Source organism: Dysidea avara, chromosome 6 (genome assembly GCF_963678975.1).
Source record: "Dysidea avara chromosome 6, odDysAvar1.4, whole genome shotgun sequence".
NCBI classification, from domain to species: Eukaryota; Metazoa; Porifera; class Demospongiae; order Dictyoceratida; family Dysideidae; genus Dysidea; species Dysidea avara.
In genome coordinates, this window is record NC_089277.1 from 20,134,981 (window position 1) to 20,157,662 (window position 22,682).

The 22,682-nt window shown below is 37.7% G+C and overlaps 1 protein-coding gene across 2 annotated transcripts in view; it reads right to left on the reverse strand.

Annotated features, from left to right (window-relative positions):
• LOC136259112 (uncharacterized) overlaps positions 1 to 17,459 on the reverse strand; it is a 41,949-nt gene extending 24,490 nt beyond the window's left edge. For both annotated transcript variants that reach the window (XM_066052536.1, XM_066052535.1), the window contains exons 1-2: positions 17,264 to 17,459; positions 4,146 to 4,268 (exon numbers count right to left, since the gene is read on the reverse strand). In XM_066052536.1, the coding sequence (XP_065908608.1) occupies positions 4,146 to 4,268; positions 17,264 to 17,355 (215 nt within the window). In that variant the 5' untranslated portion in view covers positions 17,356 to 17,459. The remainder of the gene's footprint in view (positions 1 to 4,145; positions 4,269 to 17,263) is intronic.
• Positions 17,460 to 22,682: the final 5,223 nt, after the last annotated feature.

Consider the following 22,682-nt stretch of genomic DNA (forward strand, 5'->3'; position numbering starts at 1 on the left):
GCAGCACTATTATACTAGATTATGACTCGTTAAATAACAACTTATCAGTGGGCGTGGCACTACATAAGATAATAGATGTGGATTCATGCATACCTACAGACTGATGAATGTAGTCTCACATAGCCAGACCACCCACTACTTTTCTTTTGTGTGGGGGTGGAAAAAGTAGGGTCTGGTACACCTGCATTAAGAATTCTGTGTAACATTCCACTGCAGTCAGGATGATGGTTGATTGCTGCTGATTGGCGAAGCTCTAAACTTCTTAGGCGTCACGCATGCCCTTCAGCTACAGTGGTGTGCAGCAATCAGGCTGCACTTTTTAACAGATCTAAGTAGTTTAGGGCTTTGTCAATCAGCAGCAATCAACATTCACCCTGACTGCAGTGGAATGTTACACAGAATTCTTAATGTAGATGTACCAGACCCTTTTTTTCCTGCTGTGACGCCCTCACAAAAGAAAAGAAGTGGTCTGGCTACAAGAGACTGATGAATGGGAGTGGCTACCATATATCTACAGACAGTAATTTACATGTGGTTCATGAATGAAGCAGGGCTATGCTATGACATGTAGTAACACATCCACATTTAATTTAGCAAGTGGGGTCAGACCCGAATAATCTGTAAAACAGGACCTGGATGACCCGACTCAGTTTAACATTGTTACTAGTCATGTACTTGTGTGTTCAAATAGTTTGGTGCAACCGGCGACCACGTGTATTCGAATAGTTTGATGCAATATACACTGGTAGATGGAAACCATACTGTAGTCTATTAACACTCAGCGGTAGAACCTTGACTGATGGTCATGATAAAGAAGGATAAAAGGTAAGACAATAATGCAAGCTTTGTATGTTTATCAATATACCAAAGGTTTTTTTCTTAAGAGAGCTAGAAACGTTTCTTATTAGGGCTGTAGCTGTAGCCAGTTTTCCGCTACGCTTGACTGTAGGTGGCAGGCAGGCAGGCACAGGCAGGCAGGCAGGCAGGCAGGCAGGCAGGCAGGCAGGCAGGCAGGCAGGCAGGCAGGCAGGCAGGCAGGCAGGCAGGCAGGCAGGCAGGCAGGCAGGCAGGCAGGCAGGCAGGCAGGCAGGCAGGCAGGCAGGCAGGCAGGCAGGCAGGCAGGCAGGCAGGCAGGCAGGCAGGCAGGCAGGCAGGCAGGCAGGAAGGCAGGCAGGCAGGCAGGCAGGCAGGCAGGAAGGCAGGCAGTAGAAAATCACATTGAATAAAGTTTAAAAAATTTTTGTAGTAACTTGATGGAAATGTTTTGGGTCGATAGACACTTTTGTGCTTGGTTTTACTTATCATGTCATTGTGAGGAAAAATTGCAGCAGGTTATTATATCACAGATCACCCCCATACCTTCAATGTCCTTACTATACAGTATTGTCGTTCTGTATGATAATGTTAAATATGAAAGTGTAATTTTGAATATAATAATAAGTTTGATTTTGATGCATTGCTCAATAGTATAATTAACCATTTTCAAAGCATAGTTGGTTTAAGCCTATAATGTACATCAGTGCGGAAGGTGACATTTTATCCAGTGTCATCGTTTTTATAATGTTCAAGAAAGTCATTTGCCTTAACCTTCAATTTTTCAGGGATAGAAAATTATCCTTCTAAGAGTTTATAGATCATGTATTTACACTTTCTGCATGGATCATTGGAGGAGAGAACAATCCAAAATGCAACATTTCACGTATCATAGTGCACACAACATGGTGCATATATACACCTAATGCCTACCGTGGAACCTCTCTTATCCAGGCAGTCTGAAACACAACAAGTCATGAATCATAGTGCACATAACATGGTTGCATATATACATCTAATGCCTACAGTGGAGCCTCTCTTGTCCGGGCAGTCTGGTACATACTACTGTCTGTACCTCAGAAATGTCCATAACTAAGAAATGCATGCTAATAATAATGCTGAAGTAACTGTTTTAAATGCAGACAATGTGATTATTGCTATCAGTTTGTGTTGTGCAGTTTAGTGGACAGAGGGGAAAGTCACTACAGAGCATTTATGGTCATTCCCCTGTGGTGTAAAAATGTTTAATTACCTAGCAACCAAGTGGTAGTTATTATTAGTAGACACCTAACAGGTAAACAACTACTTTTAGACTGCCTCCTTGTGTTTTCATCTAACCCAAAAGGTAGTGTCTAATCACTGGACTGGACTACTGGACTGGAATGCTGGAATGGACTACTGGACTGACATATTTTAAAGTTTTACACATTTTTAAGGGTGGGGTCTTATACATTTAATTTGGGTGACCTGTGACAACATTTCAGCCTTGAATGGTGTTTAATATGATACTAAAAAGTACAGTGTAGCTGTGATAAGTCAAATGTATTGAAATAAATCTATTCTAATCATTACTTGACAGTATCTATACTGCTATAGATAGTTGTATCACAATGATCATGTGTGCCTAACAGTGAGAGAAACATTTTTGGGCATACACACATGTCGGTATATCTGCTATATAGTAATATATATGGTGTGTGTGTGTGAACACACAAACTACATCCCATCGCATAACTTGTTATATTTTGTTACTGGAATGAAATGTCTGTGTTCTGTTAATTGCATTACAATGTCATCTAGCTGTTAATAGGAGTAGAAAATTGCACAACGGCACACAGTACGTACAAGTTTTAAAAGTAGGTTAATTTAATGTGCCCCCATTACACACAATTACATATCATGGACTCCAGTGACTAGTCACCAATTTGCAATGTACATATGCTATAGAAAGTTGTATCACAATAATCATGTGTGCCTCTAAGAGTGCGAGAAACATTTTTGGGTATACCACTATACCTACATGTCAGTATCTGCTATACAATAGAGTAGATACCGGCAAGCAGTGAATACAATACATTTAATTGAACCATCACAGCTACTTTTTAGTACTGTAGATTGCGTGACCGTTGTCAAAAAAATTTAAGGTTAATGATATCATGTGAAAAGTAACCAATTGAAAGCCATTATAGACTCAGTTTAAAATTAAGTTGCAGCCATCTATCTAATTTATAGTTACTCATGCCTGTGTCAGTAGACCTGAGGTGGTGAATTGTTTGGCAACACATCATATTTAATAGCAAAGCCAAGCCTGCTGAAGAAGCCAGTAGTGTGTGCGCTATTCATCAGTGAAAGAACTGTCCATCGAAACCTCGAGTCTAATGAACAAGATACAGGCATGAGTATAACTGCTTGCATGTGAATCAGATAGACTGGCTGTTACTTAATTTTAAACTCAGTCTATAATGGATTTCGATTGGTTACTTTTCACGAGATATCATTGACCTAAAAAAACTTATTGACGATGGTCACGCAATCCGCAATATCTTATCCACCACTCAGTACTGAAATGTTATCACAAGCATAGGCGATTCTAAGGGGGGGCCAGGGGGGGCCAAGGCCCCCCCTGTTAAAAAATAACTTTTAAAAAATCTTGGGGAAAAGTTGCTGTATAGATTGGCATTGTTATTTTTAGCATTTTCCATGTTTTTAGAACAAATTTTAGGCTGTTTTCAAGCCTTTAAATTGCAAAAATCCTGCAGCTTCTGGGGGTTGCACCCCCAGACCCCCTGAAAATTCTACTTTATACTATAGCCAAACAACAATAGTTATGCTGTTCCCTACTGGGCCCCCCTGTAGGTCAGGACTAGAATCGCCACTGATCACAAGCCACCCAAATGTATAGTAACCCCACCCTTAAAAATGTGTAAAATCAAGAAAATGTCAGTCCAGTAGTCCATTCCAGTATCCCAGTCCAGTAGTCCAGTCCAGTGATTAGACACTCCAACCCAAAATTCATTATTGTCAATAGACTACAAGCCATATGACTAATTTGGGCTGTCTGGACAACATATGTGCCCAGATAACAGAGGTCCAGATGAGGAAGGTTCCACTGTATATAGAATAAACCTAACCATTATCAACTATGTTACAACTCAATCTCTACCCCAACAGTATTATTTGATATTTCTACCTCCTAAATAATCTAAATGTTCAAATTATGGTTTTCCCATTTGCATACACATCTTGCTTGTCACAACAAAAACCATATGCTGTATTAGACATTTACACAAGGTCATCTGCAAATAATACAATACACTATAGATATACAGTACCTTGTTCCATGACATCGTCGTCGGTTCCACCAACTACCACAACCAAAATAATAGTTGACAACATATGTCTGAATACTTGTCCTTCTTTCCACATGATATGAAGCAAATGTTTGGTTACACAAGCTGAAGTGCACAAACCATAATACATTATGGGGTCAAATCAAATCTACATTATACATTGTTGTAATAAATATTTATGACAGGAACTTTAATTCATTTTTTAACCTTTGAAATTCTATAATTTTTATTTTATTGCATTTAATTGTCTTAATCATCCCATACATTAATTGGCTTCGTTTTCTATATATGTAGAGACACATGTATCTCAGTCAACATTTAGTTTCCTAGAATTTAAAATGTACTTGTCATAATTTGTTGTCACATTTAAATTATGTTAAAACAATTGTGTGTGTGCATAATCAAGTTTCTTGTTCAGGAAAAGTTACCAGGTACAGTATGTCTAATTCTTCAATCAACCTCTTTGGTGGAACCTTGCTGTGCTCTGGCTGAGTACTAACTGCAGCTGGACTTTATTTGTAAGCACAGGTGGTTCATCCATTAGCAAATTATGAACACCTGGGAATTTATTGATCTGAAGTAGTTCAAGTAGACATCTCCATGCACCAATCTGTCGATTCTGACTGTTACACTGCTAGACTGTTCATTTGTTGTCTGTAGGTCAGCTTCTGACCTTTGCTGTCCATCAGGTTATAGTCCTTGAAAATTTTTGACTTGTAATCTTGTCATTGGTAGGCCAAGGTCACAAATAGTAACATGTTATTATTAGCACTTTACAGTGACCAGCACTGAAGGTCTGACAGCAACATGTGCTGCAGCCTTAGGATTACCTAACCTAATTCAGGACTTAGACTTAATGACTTGACCTATTGACTGATAAGGTGTAACAGAAAAGGGGCCAAAGTAAGGAAAAAAATCCCTCCAACCCCAGGATTCGAACTGTAGGTCACCCAATGTCTAGTCGGGGCCACACTCAGTCTTCCTCCAGGAGGGATGGATTTTCTTCCTTAAACCTAAAGTATTGCCTAGTATAGTTTTCAATAGCTACGTCATAGGTGGGTGGCCCATTTTTTGTCAGGGATTTTATTGCTGACTACCATGCACTTGTTGAATCTTGGTGTGAAATAATAATGAGGTGTACTCTTTGACCTTGCTTAAATGTTCATGGTGATTATTTATCAATGTTGCCTTCTGTAGCTAGTGACGTCTGATGTACAGTACCAGTGAAAACTTAGTCCTAAGAATCCTACCCAGGATTGATTGGACTTCTGATATCAATGGGATGTTGCTATATATATTCAGCATTCTGTACTACAATATGATGGCTAGTGCTGTTACTCATATTTAGTGTTTGCTTCACTGACTTTACAAAATATTCTGCCAGTCCATTTGATGATAAATACTAGGGTGGAACATGATTGTCTTAACACCATCAGCTTTCATGGGCACAGACAATTTTGAGGAAGCAAAGGGTGGACCATTATCTAATACCAGTGTGACCAGTAAGACATGCTTAGCAATAATGGTACATAATCTGTCTATGGTCTGTGAAGCTGGTGTAGAGCTTACAACAGACTATTCAGAAACTGCATCAATGGTCTGGGGATAAGCCTATTTTGCTTTTTTCCACCTATTTTTCTTTCTAGCAATTCTTTTTTTCTTACCTATTTTGCTCAATATTTTGCTTAAAATTTCTCTATTTAATAAAACGTAATTGCAGTATCTTAAGCTTGCAAGCATGTGTGACTTTCCTGTTAGAATTATTTCGTACATAGTGACTGCTCTATTAGAGTGTCTCGATCTCTAGTTGCCATTCCTATGAGCATAATATTTTTATTTTTATGTTGTCCAAATACTATGCATGACTGTTATGTTAGTGTATCTTGATCTTTTCATACAAAATGAGCTAAGTTGCAATTCCTTGGTGCGTATTTTTCCAATTTTATAATTACACCTATTTTTCCAACACTTTGCTCTTTGCTTATACCAACATATTTTCAAAAACTTTTTTCAGCAAATTGGTGCTTCCCTACAATGGTCACATAAACAACAACCACTTATGTACCACACTTACATAGTCAATGTGAACTCAATCTCAAGGTGCCATGGTTGTGCAAGGTGTACCAGTGCATGAGGAATGTTCATTACTGCTCTTAGAAATGTAATCTATGCCTGCATTCAGCTGTAGCCACTATACGAAACTACAAGCCAGTGAGTGACTTCATGCAAAAACACTATGTCGCTATATATTTCAGAGATCATTTCTGGGAAATAAGTAGGATAATAATACTTCTACCCCACAGTAAGCCACCATATCAACTACAGATAGAAAGATGAAACAATGATTCCAAGCACATGAAATTCAATTGCTGTTAAACAAGGACCAAAGGGTACTATTTCATCAACTACTGTACAAAAAGGTTTGTAACAATTACTCATTCATTGTCCTGAATGGCTGCCTTACATTCACCTTTAACCACTGAAAGTGACTTGTCAATCGTCATGCAGTACTAGTAGAGTGTGACAGAAGTCTGCTTTCATTCACACATGCTGAAGACAAAGTGTGACCAAGGAAACACAGGTTCTGCATCTGAGTCCATCTCCATGCCTGTCTACACCATTGATCCACACTGAAACTAAATGTTTAAGTAACGAGTGAGCTTGATATTAAGTGTGCCAGGTCTTATAGATTTGTCATTGAGCATGTGGTTCTGGTTTAATGGTCTGACTTGACCACCTGTTCTGCATAAAGAGTGGATGTATACTTGGCAGTACGGCATATTACATCTGATTTAATATCCATACTACTTATGTTTGTAAGCACTGTTTTTCATTAACTAGAACTACTGAGGATGTTACTGTTCATCATAGAAGAAACCAACCTTTGGCAATCAAATTGTATACACTGAATATACTGTATGCATGTACAGTTGTGATTGTACAATATTATTAGTGAAGCACATGGTAGACTGTCATTCCTCTTGAATAAAGAACATAATTATTTGGTGATGAGAATGTCCCATGGCAGTCTATGGGAGTTTGACTCACAAAGGAATCAATTTAGGACTTCCAACAAGTGATTTGAGTTTTACTGTGTGGCAAAAAAATATTCATGACAACACCTCATGACAAATGAAGGCACTTTTTTGCTCTCACTACTGGAACAGGCAACATAATGCAATGTATTAAAGTGTTTGGAAGGCCACTATTACCCACAAAAATATAAATAGCACAATGCTTTAAGATTTTTGGGGGCTGAAGCCCCCCCCCCCCCCCCTCCCCTTCCCTTTTAGGCTTTACTTGATCAATATGCTGATGATTATAATGAAATTTTGTCTTAGCATAATTATATGATCACTAATAATGCAAGTACTCATAAACCCACCTTATAAACATCTTTCCAAGGCATTATTAGTGGATTTATGCTAAAGGCTATGCAACAAGGACCCAGCCTGATCAGCATTGGAGGTACACAAAATTTAGATACTCTAATAGAGTAGTCACCTAACTACTCTAATAGAACATTCAGTGTAAGCATAAAATTGATTCTGTCATGGAATTTTTCCAAATCTGCCTGCGCCTATACATACAATGAAGTGCATTAGTCTGTTTAAAAGGCTTGTTCATTTACTTGTGTAGTATTACCAGCGCTGATATACTTAATTCAGGTACACAATTCCATTGAAAATGCTCTCAGATTCAATCTCGTATCATTAAAATTTTCCAGTTTCAACACTATTATCATGCACGCAAATTGTGAGAGGGTGCATCATGTGCTTGGTTCATGCATCATGCATGAACCAAGCACATGCATCATGCTCCCAAACCTTTCCATTAGCAAATGCTTCAGAGAGCCAAAGGCAATATATAAAATATATACAGGCAGAAATATGCATTTTTTAATGTGGAAATGTTTCCAAATTGCAGTATTTAGCATCTATTTTTCAAAAATTCCCTGGGGAGCACGCCCCCAGACCCACCTAGCTCCAGCATGCACACCTCCACCCAAAAGATTAGTACCTTGAGCTAGCCCCCCCTTTTATAAATGCTAGATCTGACCCTGCTGATCATGACTGCATGCAAGTATCAATTAAGGGGAAACAACAAAAAGATGGTGGGACACACAAAATCCACTCCAAGTTAAAATGGTACCAATGTGGGAAGCCATACCATTCAGCTGCACACTGCTGCTATAAAGATGCTACATGTCATGTGTACCAGTAAACAGGCCATTTGGCCATAGTATGCCGATCACAAAAAAGGTTGAACAGCAGCTAAGATACCAAGTAAGAAACTGGTTTCCATCAGCTACAAGAAAGTGATGCTAGCAGTGATAGCAGTACCAATAGTAATCTACATTCCACTTGGGAACTCTGAAGAAATTGAAATTCTCCTTTGTGCTACATTGTGACTAGTTGTCAGATTTATTTTATGGAGCTGGTTTTTGATTAATATATAGACCATGACTGTAATCTTTGAAGCGTTGTTGGAATGGTAATGCTGAACTTGAGAAGTAATGTAGTAACAAACTAGTGTAAAAGTAATTTTAAAAATTAAACATGGGAATATAGATCGCTGAAAAAAGTAAAGAAACAAGAGTCAAACAAGCCAGCATGTTAAACACACAGAGATCTCTATTTGGACTCAATGGATATGGTAGAAACTAAAGTAAAAAACAGTAGTTTCTCCATAAATCAGGGGCAGATAAGTACTGAGAATACTTCTGTATAAATGTTTATTTGAGTCCAAATAGAGACCTCTGTGTGTTTAACATGCTGGCTTGTTTGACTCTTGTTTCTTTACTTTTTTCAGTGATCTGTATTCCCATGTTTTAATTTTAAAATTACTTTTACACTACTTTTTATAAATCCATTTATGGATAGCTAACATGATAATAAGATGTGCTGGTGGTGTTTGATAATACACAGTACTAAACATGTATATCAAAGTCAGTCATGTACAGTAGCTGTTAAGTAGTCAGTTAATATTATCAGAGTTAGCAAACACCAGTGTATTGTTTCTTTACTATTGAATGTACTAAGTACTATATAGCTCTGATATATCCAACTATAGGCAGTGTACAGCATGCTGTGGTCAGCAATAGTATGACTTCAGATTTATCATATAGACATGCATACTTGTGCAGTTATGTGATCACAGTAAGTCAAGTACGTAGCTAGTGGTACACAACAACTGGCATGAACTTAATATACTGTGGTTAAACATAGGTAATGATATAGGGTTCCTAATGAATGTCTTAACATGAATAGATTAGATACTTATTAACACAATTAACACATTGGTTACCCTTGCAAAGACTAAGTCAGAAGCAATGGAAAAGTGAACCTACAAGAAGCAAATTTTAGTCACAGGGTTGACACTTGTTATCTGTATAGTGTTGTGAACCGGTATGGAAAAACTGGTTATTAACTGGTATTGTCTTTTGCCCACTCACTTGGTAGACTTCTGCTGACAAGTGATAACATCATAGCATAACCTCAAAGCATGTGTAAATTCTGTGTAACAACAAAATAATATTTAGACAATTTGCAGTTGGCAAAATTTTAATTTGGCAAAATACACACTATTTAATTTTTATTAAATTTACTGATAAATTGGCACTGCACTGTTCCACATGTTGTAGGCTGACAGAAGGATGAATTTGTGTCCTGAATGTTTCTTGTGCTGAAATCTCTGCCTTGTAGAATTAGTGCTCAGAGCTGTTCACTGATGCCTTTCAAAGGGTTAGATCATCTGACGCGTAAGCAAATATCTGAGTCTGACCTGGATTGGATCATGTGTGCAATGGATCAATTAGTTCACATTGAAGTGTTTTAACCTAGTCCTGCTACAATCTAGTTTTTAGTGAGCCACACTCACTTATCATGATCATGTATCTCGAAGTAACTCTCTACATGATGGTCCTTTGTAGCTGAACTCTGTACAAGATAATTTATTTTAGCTGATGTCTCTACAAGGTCACTAGTTTGTAGCTGAACTCTCTACATGATGGTTTCTTTGTAACTGAACTCTCTACAAGGTGACTCCTTCTAGCTGATCTTACTACAGGGTGATTTGTTTGTAGCTGAACTCTCTACAGGTGTTTTGTTTGCAGCTGAACTTTCTACATGATGGTTTCTTTGTAGCTGAACTCTACAGGTGATTTGTTTGCAGCTGAACTCTCTACATGATGGTTTCTGTGTAGCTGAACTCTCTACAAGGTAACTTCTTCTAGCTGGTCTTTCTACAGGGAGATTTGTTTGTAGCGGAACTCTCTACAGGTGATTTGTTTGCAGCTGAACTCTCTACATAATGATTTCTTTGTAACTGAACTCTCCACAAGGTAACTTCTTCTAGCTGATCTTTCTACAGGGTGATTTGTTTGTAGCTGAACTCTCTATATACAAGGAAACTTCTTCTAGCTGATCTCTCTACAGGGAGATTTGTTTGTAGCTGAACTCTCTACAGGTGTTTTGTTTGCAGCTGAACTCTCTACATGATGGTTTCTTTGTAGCTGAACTCTCTACAGGTGATTTGTTTGCAGCTGAACTCTCTACATGATGGTTTCCTTGTAGCTGAACTCTCTACAGGTGATTTGTTTGCAGCTGAACTCTCTACATGATGGTTTCTTTGTAGCTGAACTCTCTACAAGGTAACTTCTTCTAGCTGGTCTCTCTACGGGGAGATTTGTTTGTAGCTGAACTCTCTACAATGAAACTTCTTCTAGCTGATCTCTCTACAGGGAGACTTGTTTGTAGCTGAACTCTCTACAGGTGATTTGTTTGCAGCTGAACTCTCTACATGATGGTTTCTTTGTAGCAGAACTCTCTACAAGGTAACTGATGTCTCTACAAGGTCACTAGTTTGTAGCTGAACTCTCTATGTGGTGGTTTCTTTGTAGCTAACTAAACTCTCTACAAGGTGACTTCTTCTAGCTGATCTTTCTAGAGGGTGATTTGTTTGTAGCTGAACTCTCTACAAGGAAACTGCTTCTAGCTAATCTCTCTACAGAGAGATTTGTTTGTAGCTGAACTCTCTACAGGTGTTTCGTTTGCAGCTGAACTCTCTACATGATGGTTTCTTTGTAGCTGAACTCTCTACAAGGTAATTTCTTCTAGCTGATCTTTCTACAGGGTGATTTGTTTGTAGCTGAACTCTCTACAAGGAAACGTTGTCTAGCTGATCTCTCTACAGGGTGATTTGCTTGTAGCTGAACTCTCTACATGTGATTTGTTTGCAGCTGAACTCTCTACATGATAGTTTCTCTGTAGCTGAACTCTTTATAAGGTAACTTCTTTTAGCTGATGTCTCTACAAGGTCACTAGTTTGTAGCTGAACTTTCTACATGATGGTTTCTTTGTAACTGAACTCTGACTTCTTCTAGCTGATCTCTCTACAGGGTGATTTGTTTGTAGCTGAACTCTCTACAAGGAAACTTCTGGCTGATCTCTCTACAGGGAGATTTGTTTGTAGCTGAACTCTCTACAGGTGATTTGTTTGCAGCTAAACTCTCTACATGATGGTTTCTTTGTAGCTGAACTCTCTACAAGGTAACTTCTTCTATTGATCTCTCTACAGGGCGGTTTGTTTGTAGTTGAACTCTCTACAGGTGATTTGTTTGCAGCTAAACTCTCTACATGGTAGTTTCTTTGTAACTGAACTCTACAAGGTGATTTCTTCTAGCTGATCATGAACTATCCCTTTCCATAGTTGCATGAACTCCCTACAAGGTAAATTTTTCTAGCTGATCTCTCTACAGGGTGAATTGTTTGTAGCTGATCTCTCTACAGGGTGACTTGTTTCTAGCTGATCTCTATACAGGTTACTTGTTTCTAGCTGATCTCTTGAATTCTCTTCAGGGTGACTGCTCTATTAGAGTATCTCGATCTCGCACTTGCTACACCAAGTTGGATTTCGTGTTATAACTCCGTGGCTTTAAGTCTGATTCTTCTACACCATTGAAGAGCCTTTCTAAGATGATTACTCCTTCTATACAGCGATTTTCAAAGCATTCGCCCTAGCGGTTTATCTGGTAGGCGTGGCAAGTAGTCGTTTATTAGCTAATCTCGATTGCGTAATTGTTACACACTGTTGGTTTTTTCGTTGTATCTTTCTGGTTTTTAGCTCGATTTCTTTCAAACCACAAAAGGTTTGAGGTTCAATAGTTAACCTATTCACCCACCGATTTTCAGCTTCTTCCCATACGCGGTTTACCCTGTAGGCGTGACAACATATTGGTGTTATTTTTCGTGAATAATCGATCATAACTCTTTTCCTGTTTATCGTATCCTAGCCAAAGTTGGTACAGAGATGCGCCTTTATGCCCCCTTCAGTGTGCCAAATTTCAAGGCAATCGGATATAGCGTTCGCGTTTTATAGCAGTTTTTGTAAGTGTGCGAAAAGAGGAAGAAAAATAAGAAAAAAAAACGAAGAAACTAAGCCAATGTTTGAAGTCGCATATCTCGGGAACGCTTGAAGCGATTTCGCTCAAATTTGGAATGTGGAGTGCTGAAGGTGGAGGGAGTGTCCACAGCAAAAATCGTCTTGTTTCATCAAGGCAGCACAGAGCTACGGAGGTGCGCAAATTGCTTTTTCTTTCTTCTTGTCAATATACTCACGGGTGTTACGCCCCGACTTCTTGGGCCGCACGACACACTAACGTGTGTCTTGATCCTTCTAGATATCTTTAGAGCAAGTTTGAAGAACAAGCTAGTCTCACTGCCAGACTTCTGTTTCAATACATAGGCTTATAAATTAAAGATTATAAGTGCCCATGCTGAAAAATCTCTATTGGTAACCCCCTGCACTGGACACACTGGCAAGACTAGCTTGCTAAAGTTTGCTCTAAGGATATCTTGAAGGACATTATCTACTGGCAAGTTGATTGCTGGTTAACTATTGCTGTCACCACCTGTAGCATTGCTATACACCAGGGTAATAGGAATGCCGTATAGCCAAAATATTTTGATGGGGAAATTTTTTGCTGATTTTGCAGTTTTGGGGGTGATGAGCTAAATATTTATTCTTGAAATATTTAGTCCTCCACATAGTTTAATACATTTTGGGAACGTTTGCAAATCCACGGAAAAATTATTTTAGCAACATTACTCACCCTCGAATAATTTGCCCCTCGAAATAATATTTAGGCTATACGGTAAGTGCTGTATAGTGGCATAATGAAATTGAACAAAAGCGAATTATTAAGAGACAGTTTTTGCATATTCGACTGTTCGTCTTCAGCATTTAGAAGAGGGTTGCAGGGGCCTCAAGGGTACTCTAGCACGGCTTTGTAAATCCAAACATAGAATGTGCAAAAAAAAACAAAAATATGCCAGTACAGTAGTCCAGTCCACTGAATAGTAACACCCAGAACAAAGCAAAGAGATACCATATGGCTGGAGATACCAGCTGTCATCATGTGGTTACTTCTTTATGGAGCACGCTCTGGCCAGCCACACAGTGACACCGTTCTCTAAACAACTTCATTTGTGGACCTTCAAGATTTGATAGAGACACCAGGGAGGCACTATTAAAACTGCATAATGCTTTTTCTATCCTACAGGTCAAAGTAAAACTGGTAAACAAGGTTATAAATACATTTCGCATTTCATAACTGACAAGCACACGTAGACTGGTGTTGAAACCTAAAAGTCTGAGGTTTAGTGTTGTGGCACCACAAATCATAAACAAATAATATCACACTTGCAAGGCTGTTCTAAGTTATTTAGTAATCATGGCTCCAACATAGTCATTTGCACAATAACTTTAATATCATTTGCACATTACATCACCAATGCAGCTATATACACCTATCTTCTACTTCTGTTGCAGACAGGCAGATAACTAAAAATATATACAGGAACTTCAATGCTTCACAATTATTTGCCTCACTCAGTAATCACTGCCAGAAAATATTACCCTGTGACTATGCACTATTGTCAATAATAATGTTGATGTAAATACATTAACCACATCATCAATTCATGAAATATTGTTATTGATGCTGTCTGTTAGCACATCATCTCACACATTCCACAAATAAATTTTAAAGCATGATAATAATTATCTCGATCAATTCTTTTATTTTCTGTAAGAAAGTATTGTTCTGTATACAGTAGATCAGATTTGCCTCATGATGCCATTTTATCTGTCTATATAGTTCTGTGTAAGTGCAGGTTGCTATACAGTCAAAAGTGCATGGTATGATGCAGCGGCGGAGGAAGTAGTTGATATGAGGGGGGGCTCCGCTGGGCTGATCCAGACTTATTTCTATAGTTTGGTAAGGTGAGACCAAAAAAAAAAAAAAAAAAAAAAAAAAAGGTCACAACCAACTGACAAGAGTTTTCCACCTCACCAGCTACCATTTCTAGCTTATAAACTACATAAAAATCCTTACATAGCTCGCTACGCACTGACTACTTTATTAGAGTGACTGCTCTATTAGAGTATCTTGATCTTTATCACGGTCTTCAAGAAAGATAATTTCGGTGTGATATCATTCTGAGGGGGGGCTAAGCCCCCCCTCAGCAGACCGAAGGGGGGCTTTAGCCCCCTAGCCCCCCCCTTTCCGCCGCCTATGGTATGATGCCTGGTCTGAGTGGCATGTGTACAAGAAAGAAGACTATTACATTGCATAGTGCCATTGGAAAACATGGCATCACATAGAAGCCTTACTTATGCAATTGTAGTATTTAGTTATTAAATGATTTATGAATTTAGGTGTAGAGCTGTCAAATTAATTAATTGCTTTGGGGTTCACATGTGTAATTTATTGACAGCCAATTTAAAGTAAAACCAAGAGTGAGCTCTTCTTGGTCATGGTCCAGCAGTTAAGAATGCCCAAATTTGTCAATAACTTGCACCTAATCTTTTAATTGTATTCACTTGTTTACCATAACTATTGTGTATCTTTCATCTATTCATACATTAACCAGTTAGCAATACACAAATTGATCTCCCACTGATTGGTCACCAACTTGTCTCAGTAAATCATTAATGTTCTAGTGTACAGCATATAGCTAGCTACACAACATATGTGCTACCTTAAGTTAACTTTAAACCATCCTATCAAGTATGTGTGACAGCCAATTTAAAGTAAAACCAAGAGTTTATATTATTATGAGTTCTTCTTGGTCATGTTCCAGCAGTTAAGAATGCCCAAATTTGTCAATAACTTGCACCTAATCTTTTAATTGTATTCACTTGTTTACCGTAACTGTTGTGTATCTTTCATCTATTCATACATTAACCAGTTAGCAATACACAAATTGATCTCCCACTGATTGGTCACCAACTTGTCTCAGTAAATCATTAATGTTCTAGTGTACAGCATATAGCTAGCTACACAACATATGTGCTACCTTAAGTTAACTTTAAACCATCCTATCAAGTATGTGTGACAGCCAATTTAAAGTAAAACCAAGAGTTTATATTATTATGAGTTCTTGTTGGTCATGTTCCAGCAGTTAAGAATGCCCAAATTTGTCAATAACTTGCACCTAATCTTTTAATTGTATTCACTTGTTTACCATAACTGTTGTGTATCTTTCATCTATTCATACTTTAACCAGTTAGCAATACACAAATTGATCTCCCACTGATTGGTCACCAACTTGTCTCAGTAAATCATTAATGTTCTAGTGCAGTGTAGTTATTTTGGTACAGCATATAGCTAGCTACACAACATATGTGCTACCTTAAGTTAACTTTATCAAGTATGTGTGAATACATTCTCAGATTTCAGAGATATGGTCACCCCTATACATACTTTGATGAGTTGAGTGTATTGGCATGGAAAACAAATTCACCATGCAAATTTACCTAGCAACCAATGTCAAACACAACCTGGAGATTTCATTCAATTTTCATTGTAAATATTAGCTATGACACATTAAATACAGAGAAATTAGCTATATTGTTCAGCTATTTACGTGACTCTCTTCTAGATGCAGTTTAATACCATTTCTGTGCTACATAGGCTAATTCCTCAAATACATCTAAGCATACAACCATGCATGGGTACTGTAGACTCTACTATCTAGCAGAGCTATGTGTAGCTACCACTTGCCTGAATTCTCCAACTACACCTGTCTTATAAATGTAAAATTCTATTCTTCCTTGACTGCCATTTCAGCCATTGCTTTTATGCACACCATGCATGCTGAGATAGCTATAGCTACACTCATTTATATAGGCTATATATACAGCTGATAAGTGTAAGCCAATAGGATAAAACTGGAAAAGAAAAAAATTGGCTGTTGCTATTGTTCCGGCAGTCACGTGAATAAAAATATAACTTAGACAAAAAAGGTCCTCAAACGAAAAAAGAAGACAAACACAAAATACCTTGAGCGGGAATCGAACCCAGGACCTCCAGTGCTTGAGCCCAGAGTCCTACCCATTGTGCTACGTGGTTCCCAGCTACCCAACTCCCTTAGTTTCTACGTTATATGTCTCCGAGTGGAGTAACTTCTATATAGTACTATATTGAAGGTGAAGAAGAAACTAAAGCTGAACCCCACCCTAACCCTAACACTAGAGCTACTTATCGCATCCCCTAAAGTTGAATGCTCGGGGCAACCTACTAGACGCATTCCCTAAAGTTGAATGCTCGGGGCAACCTACTAGACGTGTGCCCTAAAGTCGAATACTCGGGGCATAGCATACAACTAGTGTGCTTGATAGTGAGAAATCTAGTGGACTACCGGAACAATAGCACTGACAAAATATTTCCGGCTGCCGGAACAATAGCAACTTCGAAAAAATTAACCCAATGGCATGTATAATGCAGGCCCCGTAATTACCCTGCTAGGATTCCTGGCGGAGCTAGTGCATGTGCATGGCATTATAGCATCAGTATTAGTTGTACAGGTAAGGAGGCTCAAGGGGCTTGTAAATCCTTAATTTTACAAAATTATTTCCTAATAATAATTCGCTAGACTACAATATAAAACTGCACAGATTATACAAAAGATTTAACTACGTATATACAAAAAAAATAGACCAACTAGTAGCCACATTATAGCTATAATAGTATACATACTTAGCTACTTATTATCAGTATGCAACATATACATGTGCATAATACATAACTATTTTACCCTCTTTGTTCGACGACTCGTGAACTGAGTTGGTAAGAATCCTTCACTGCAAATACCAGCAGAACAAACACCAGCAGAGATAAACTCTGCATTTCGGCGAGATACGTTAGTTAATAAGATATCCGTGTAGATATAATCGATACGGATAGCTAGCTACCTAGCTATAGTTAACTGTCTATAATTTACTGCAACATCAGTTATATGTATATATTTAAACTCTGCCCTTGGTGATCTTGTAAGGTATATCCATGTGTCGGCACGTGAATTAATTGATCACATAAAATCATCATAACTAAATCCGGCGGGGCTCCATGGTGACAACCGAATTATACTTGCATACATGTGGCAGTCTTATGCATGATGCGGCTATCACATGTAATCTCTTCGCGCTCGATGTGCGTATCGCCATACTATGTACACCATAGCACAACCAAACAAAAACAACCTTGGGTAACCAGACAAATCAAACAACTAACTCGCAAGAAGCGAAGCAACGAACATACAAACGTGCTTGTTTAACCAACAGTCTAAGTGACTGGGGCTATTTATCAAGACCTCAAAAGACTCTCTCAACGGGAATGTCGTTCAGCATTTAACAATTATGTATCAAGCTTTATTGGTGAAAATAATAATGTTATATACAAAGAAGCTTTGGTCTTTTGTTAAAAATTAAAAACAAGATGGCACTGGTATTAGTACAGATGGCACTGGTATTAGTACACTTGAACACCAAGGAACAACTTACACCGACTCTTTGTTTAAAGAAAATGTTCTAGCTGAATATTTCTCATCGGTTTTTGCACAAGAAGGCACTACTAACCTGACCGCATACCATTGCTACTAAGTCTCCAATAGCATCCCTTATCTCATTATGCCGCTGCACAATCAATCCACTCTTCATATTGATTAAAAAATGATCCAAAGTAGAAGGAGCTCCACAATCATCGCAAAAAGCAGGAACATTCAGCGAAGACTTTCCTGCTTTTTGTCTTTGCTGAATGTTCCTGCTTTTTGTGACGATTGTGGAGCTCCTTCTACTTTGGATCATTTTTTAATCAATATGAAGGGTTTACAATAGTGGATAGCAAGAGCATTCCTGTATAAATTATATTGTTTTGTATGCAAATAATAATAATGTATATAAAATATTATGCATGTTTTGTGAATAATTTGGATTCATCTACTGAGTTGTAGCAATGAGCTAGGATATCAACTGCTTGGTAATATATGTAACTTGCATTTGCAGCACCCCATGCAAAGAACATAATTTTTATTAGTCAGATTCATCAGCTATCTCATTCAACACTAACTTTATTTATCATCACAGACTCATTGTATTATCTTCCAATAATTATAATCATTGAATCACATTTTATTCAAAATTAGACAATGAGACGCATTAGATGAAACTGCCTTCAATGGCGGATCCAGGATGGGGCATTTGGGGCAAATGCCCCCACCCTTGTGGAGGAGCCACCCATGCTTCTGATTAAAATAGCTACTAAACTTTGTCAGGCCAAGATCAGTTTATCAACTCATGAAAATATACACATTTTACTAGAATTTATTACAAATTCACCTGAAACCAAAGCAAACCAAAGTCAAACTAGCTGTAAAATAGTCATCCAGCACCTTCGTGCGTACTAAGCGCCTCTAAAATAATTATCGTGTTGCTGTTGTTTGAGACATTCGGAGCTTTTTAAGCAGCTTTTAAAGACTTCACAACCATCTGAAAAAGCCAAAATCAGCAGTGAGACACTACTAAGAGGTGATTATTTACTGCTTCAAAAATGCAGCACTGAACTAGAGAATAGGGCTCTCCCCAACCACCTACAACTTACCCTGTTTGTGCCCCTCCCCTTGCCAGCAGCTCCTGGATCCGCCCCTGGCCTTGGCACTAGTTGACACATGCATGACTGCATGCATTCTATAAAACTCAAACCCACAATAAAAAGCATTTATTCCACCAAACATAAATTTATTATTATTATTATTATTATTAGATACACTGCAGAACCAATATAGTATAAAAGCAGTGATAAAAGTTAATTACATAGATAGTGTTGATAAATTGTGGATTTAAAGTTCTCAATACTGTCAGTGTTCACAATTGATGGGGGAAGGTTATTCCAGAGTTTGATGGCATCAGAAAAGAAGGAGTTGGCATAGGAGTTAACTCTTGTTGGTAAATGATAAAGCTTCAAACTGTGTCCTCTAGTACCTAATGTGTTAAAAGTGAAAATAGGTGGCACAACTTGCAGTAAGACTCTAGTGCATCTTTCTACTCATTGTCATGAATCATTTCACCATCCAAAATAGATTAGCCCTTAACTTTGTGACTGTTATTGTGCAAATTATTCTTATTGTGGCAGAAATGTCCTCATTATGCTGCTAATTATGTTCCAGTATGCCAGCATTTTTGCTCAATACTTTTCATTCCCTCTAATTTTATGCCCAAAAATTCTGCCAGCATAATTGACAGCATAACTGAAACAAGCTTAATACTGCCCAGGAACCATGGAAGTATTGTGAGGCTGGTTTTAGGGTGATAATTTTGGCTATAAAAGCTAGGCTTGCGCTAATTATGCTGGCATAATTTTGAGCATAATAGGCTGGCAAAAGCATCAAGCATTATGCCAGCATAATAGGACGATATTCAAAAATTTTAATTAAAACGCGCAATTCGTGCCAAAAATACTGCACAGCATGAACACACTGCACATTATTACTGCATTTCATATCAAAACCTTGCAATGCTATTAGTTTTACTATTTCTTGACTGATTATTCACACTTTATGGTAATAATATCGAGATACTCTAATAGAACAGTTACTTACTCTAATACAGCAGTCAGGAAATGCAGATATACTCTAATAAAACAGTCAGCTCTCAAGCACAATCTTGATTTTGAGAGCATAATTTTGAGCATAATAGGCTGGATTTTTGAGCACTGCTCAAAAGCATAATAGGCTATTTTCAAAGCACAATTGGCTCAAGCCTAATAAAAGCCCAAAACCTTCATGATCCAATACTATCGTATTGTACTAAAAATTAATATTTAATACAGGTATATACAATATACAAAATGGTATGTACAAGGTTGTCATGTCTAATGTTAGATTATAAACTGTGTCCATAAAAGATTGTATAATATTATTGTAGTCTTGATAGATAGAGATAAATCAATTAGCAGCAGGGTGCTCTATAATTGCATGCCCGCTATAGTGCAATGCACGGGTATACCCAGGAGTTTTCCAAGATGGTTACCAAGTTTGGTACATAGTAAGTGGGGTCTGAAGGCAGCCCCCAGCTGCTGGCCAGCTATGTACATTAAAATGCTTCGTGATTTCGTGAGTGATAAACTGTTTTATATATACGTTTGATTCCCTTTAGTCTAAGGCCTCAAATGCTGATCAACTAATTTTACTGACCAGGAAATGTAGTAATCCAAATGGCCAAATATTCAATTTCTCCAATTAAAATAAAAACTCCACCATAGATAAATCATTTCAGAGACAATATAATGAATGGTCAGTCACTGGACATTTGCTGTCCAAATGATCTGCATGTATGACCATAAATAAATTAGTTTTCTCAGACTTAATGTCCTAGCTATCAAAAGAAAAGGGATGGAGCCTAAGGAATACAATTTATCTGTTTGGTTTATGGCTTGTACTACTAATCATAACTATCACTTGGTTTCTTTGAGACACTACTTTCTTACAACCCAAATGGGGTGGCCATGAATGTACTAGGCCTACTCCCATTCAATAAGCAACAGTTGTTAGCTCACAACAGTAACCAGCAATACTGTGTGTAATTGATACAAGTGTTTAGGACATTGATTTAACTAGTACATTCTGACACAAATTGATTGAAATGTCTTACCTTGTCCTACCATGACCGATTAAGCCTGCACATGATAGGACATTATGGTGGGTCTACTACTGAACATTATATTTGTCTTTGCATTGATGTCTTAGTTGGTCTTCCTATGTAAAAACTGTACACCGTTATGACTGTTCTATTAGAGTAGTTTGACTGCTAATACATCTGACTGCTCTATTAGAGTATCTAGATAGAATTTAATTAACTAGTGGCATTTCTCACATTTACAGGTTGCCATCGTGTTCATAAAATAAAATAAAAACTAGCTAATGTGCATATAGCAGTACATATGTGCAGCTTTAAATGTGTCTCATTTTTCAGCTAGGCCCATCTTCGCTTTAAATATTTGTGTGCTGCAATACTGGAGAATGTATTATATCCCATATTTTCGCTGCACGCTCACTACATAAACAAGTGTTAATGACAAGAATGACAATACAGTGAGGTGTCCCATGATACCTGCCATCTCATAATACCAACACCTACTCTACATTTTGGTCTTGTTATTTCAGTTTCTGACTGCTCTATTAGAGTATCTCAACCTTGAAAGCTGCCAGGATATACCCTGTTGAACAAAAGTGGAGGGACTTCCACAACCCTTCCGCTATGTTTGTATGCACAGCTAATCAGTGGCTGATGTAATTACGTTAATACTTGGTTACTTTGTGGTAGGCATGAAAAATAGTGTATTCATGTCATCTATATTCAAATAATTGTAGGTACCTAAATATTGATGTGGGTGGTGATCAGAAACAAGGAATTTTATAATGAAGGCCTTATGTACTGTGATTCTGTATATATTGATAAGCTCCTCTATATGTAGTAGACATTAAACGTGGGTTGACATCAGACCTTGAACAGGGGGTTCTAGAAACCTCCTCTGTAATTTTAACTAGTATATAGGCTTTATACAGCACACTGATTAAAAAGGCTCATGTGATGTGTAGTGATCGCCTTCCCCTGGGACAATGTGTCAACTCTCCTGACTGGCCTGCCATTTATGCCAAGCTTCAATGTCATTTAATGTTATGTGTTCATCTGTATGCCATGTTCTGGTTATTTTTATACCTTTCCTTGTTATGTTGTACTGTACATTTTGCAAGTATAGTCACATGTGTCCAAGGCATTGTAATTGTTTGTTTTAAACATCCTAATGATCGTTTTTCTCTCAGAGTACCAGACTGTCTAATTTAGCAGCACAATTGAATATTCACAATAAATAGGAACAGTGCATAGCTACAGTGTATTAGGAACTTTATACAAGGTTATGTATTGATTTTAAATATTTGACTAGTTGGAATTAACCTCACAAACCTCTGTTGGCAGCAAAGATTACATATTAAAAAGGCGTAGCTTGAGTATTTTATAACTTTTAATATCATCAGTGAGATGAAAATATTGTAAGAAATCATTTTCTCCCTTATTTGCAACAATAAATTATATACATTCAGTGTATGGTGTCTAATAATTATTGCAAGTGTCCAAAATTGGTGGATTGCGCGTGTCTTAATTTTTAAAAATATATAACAC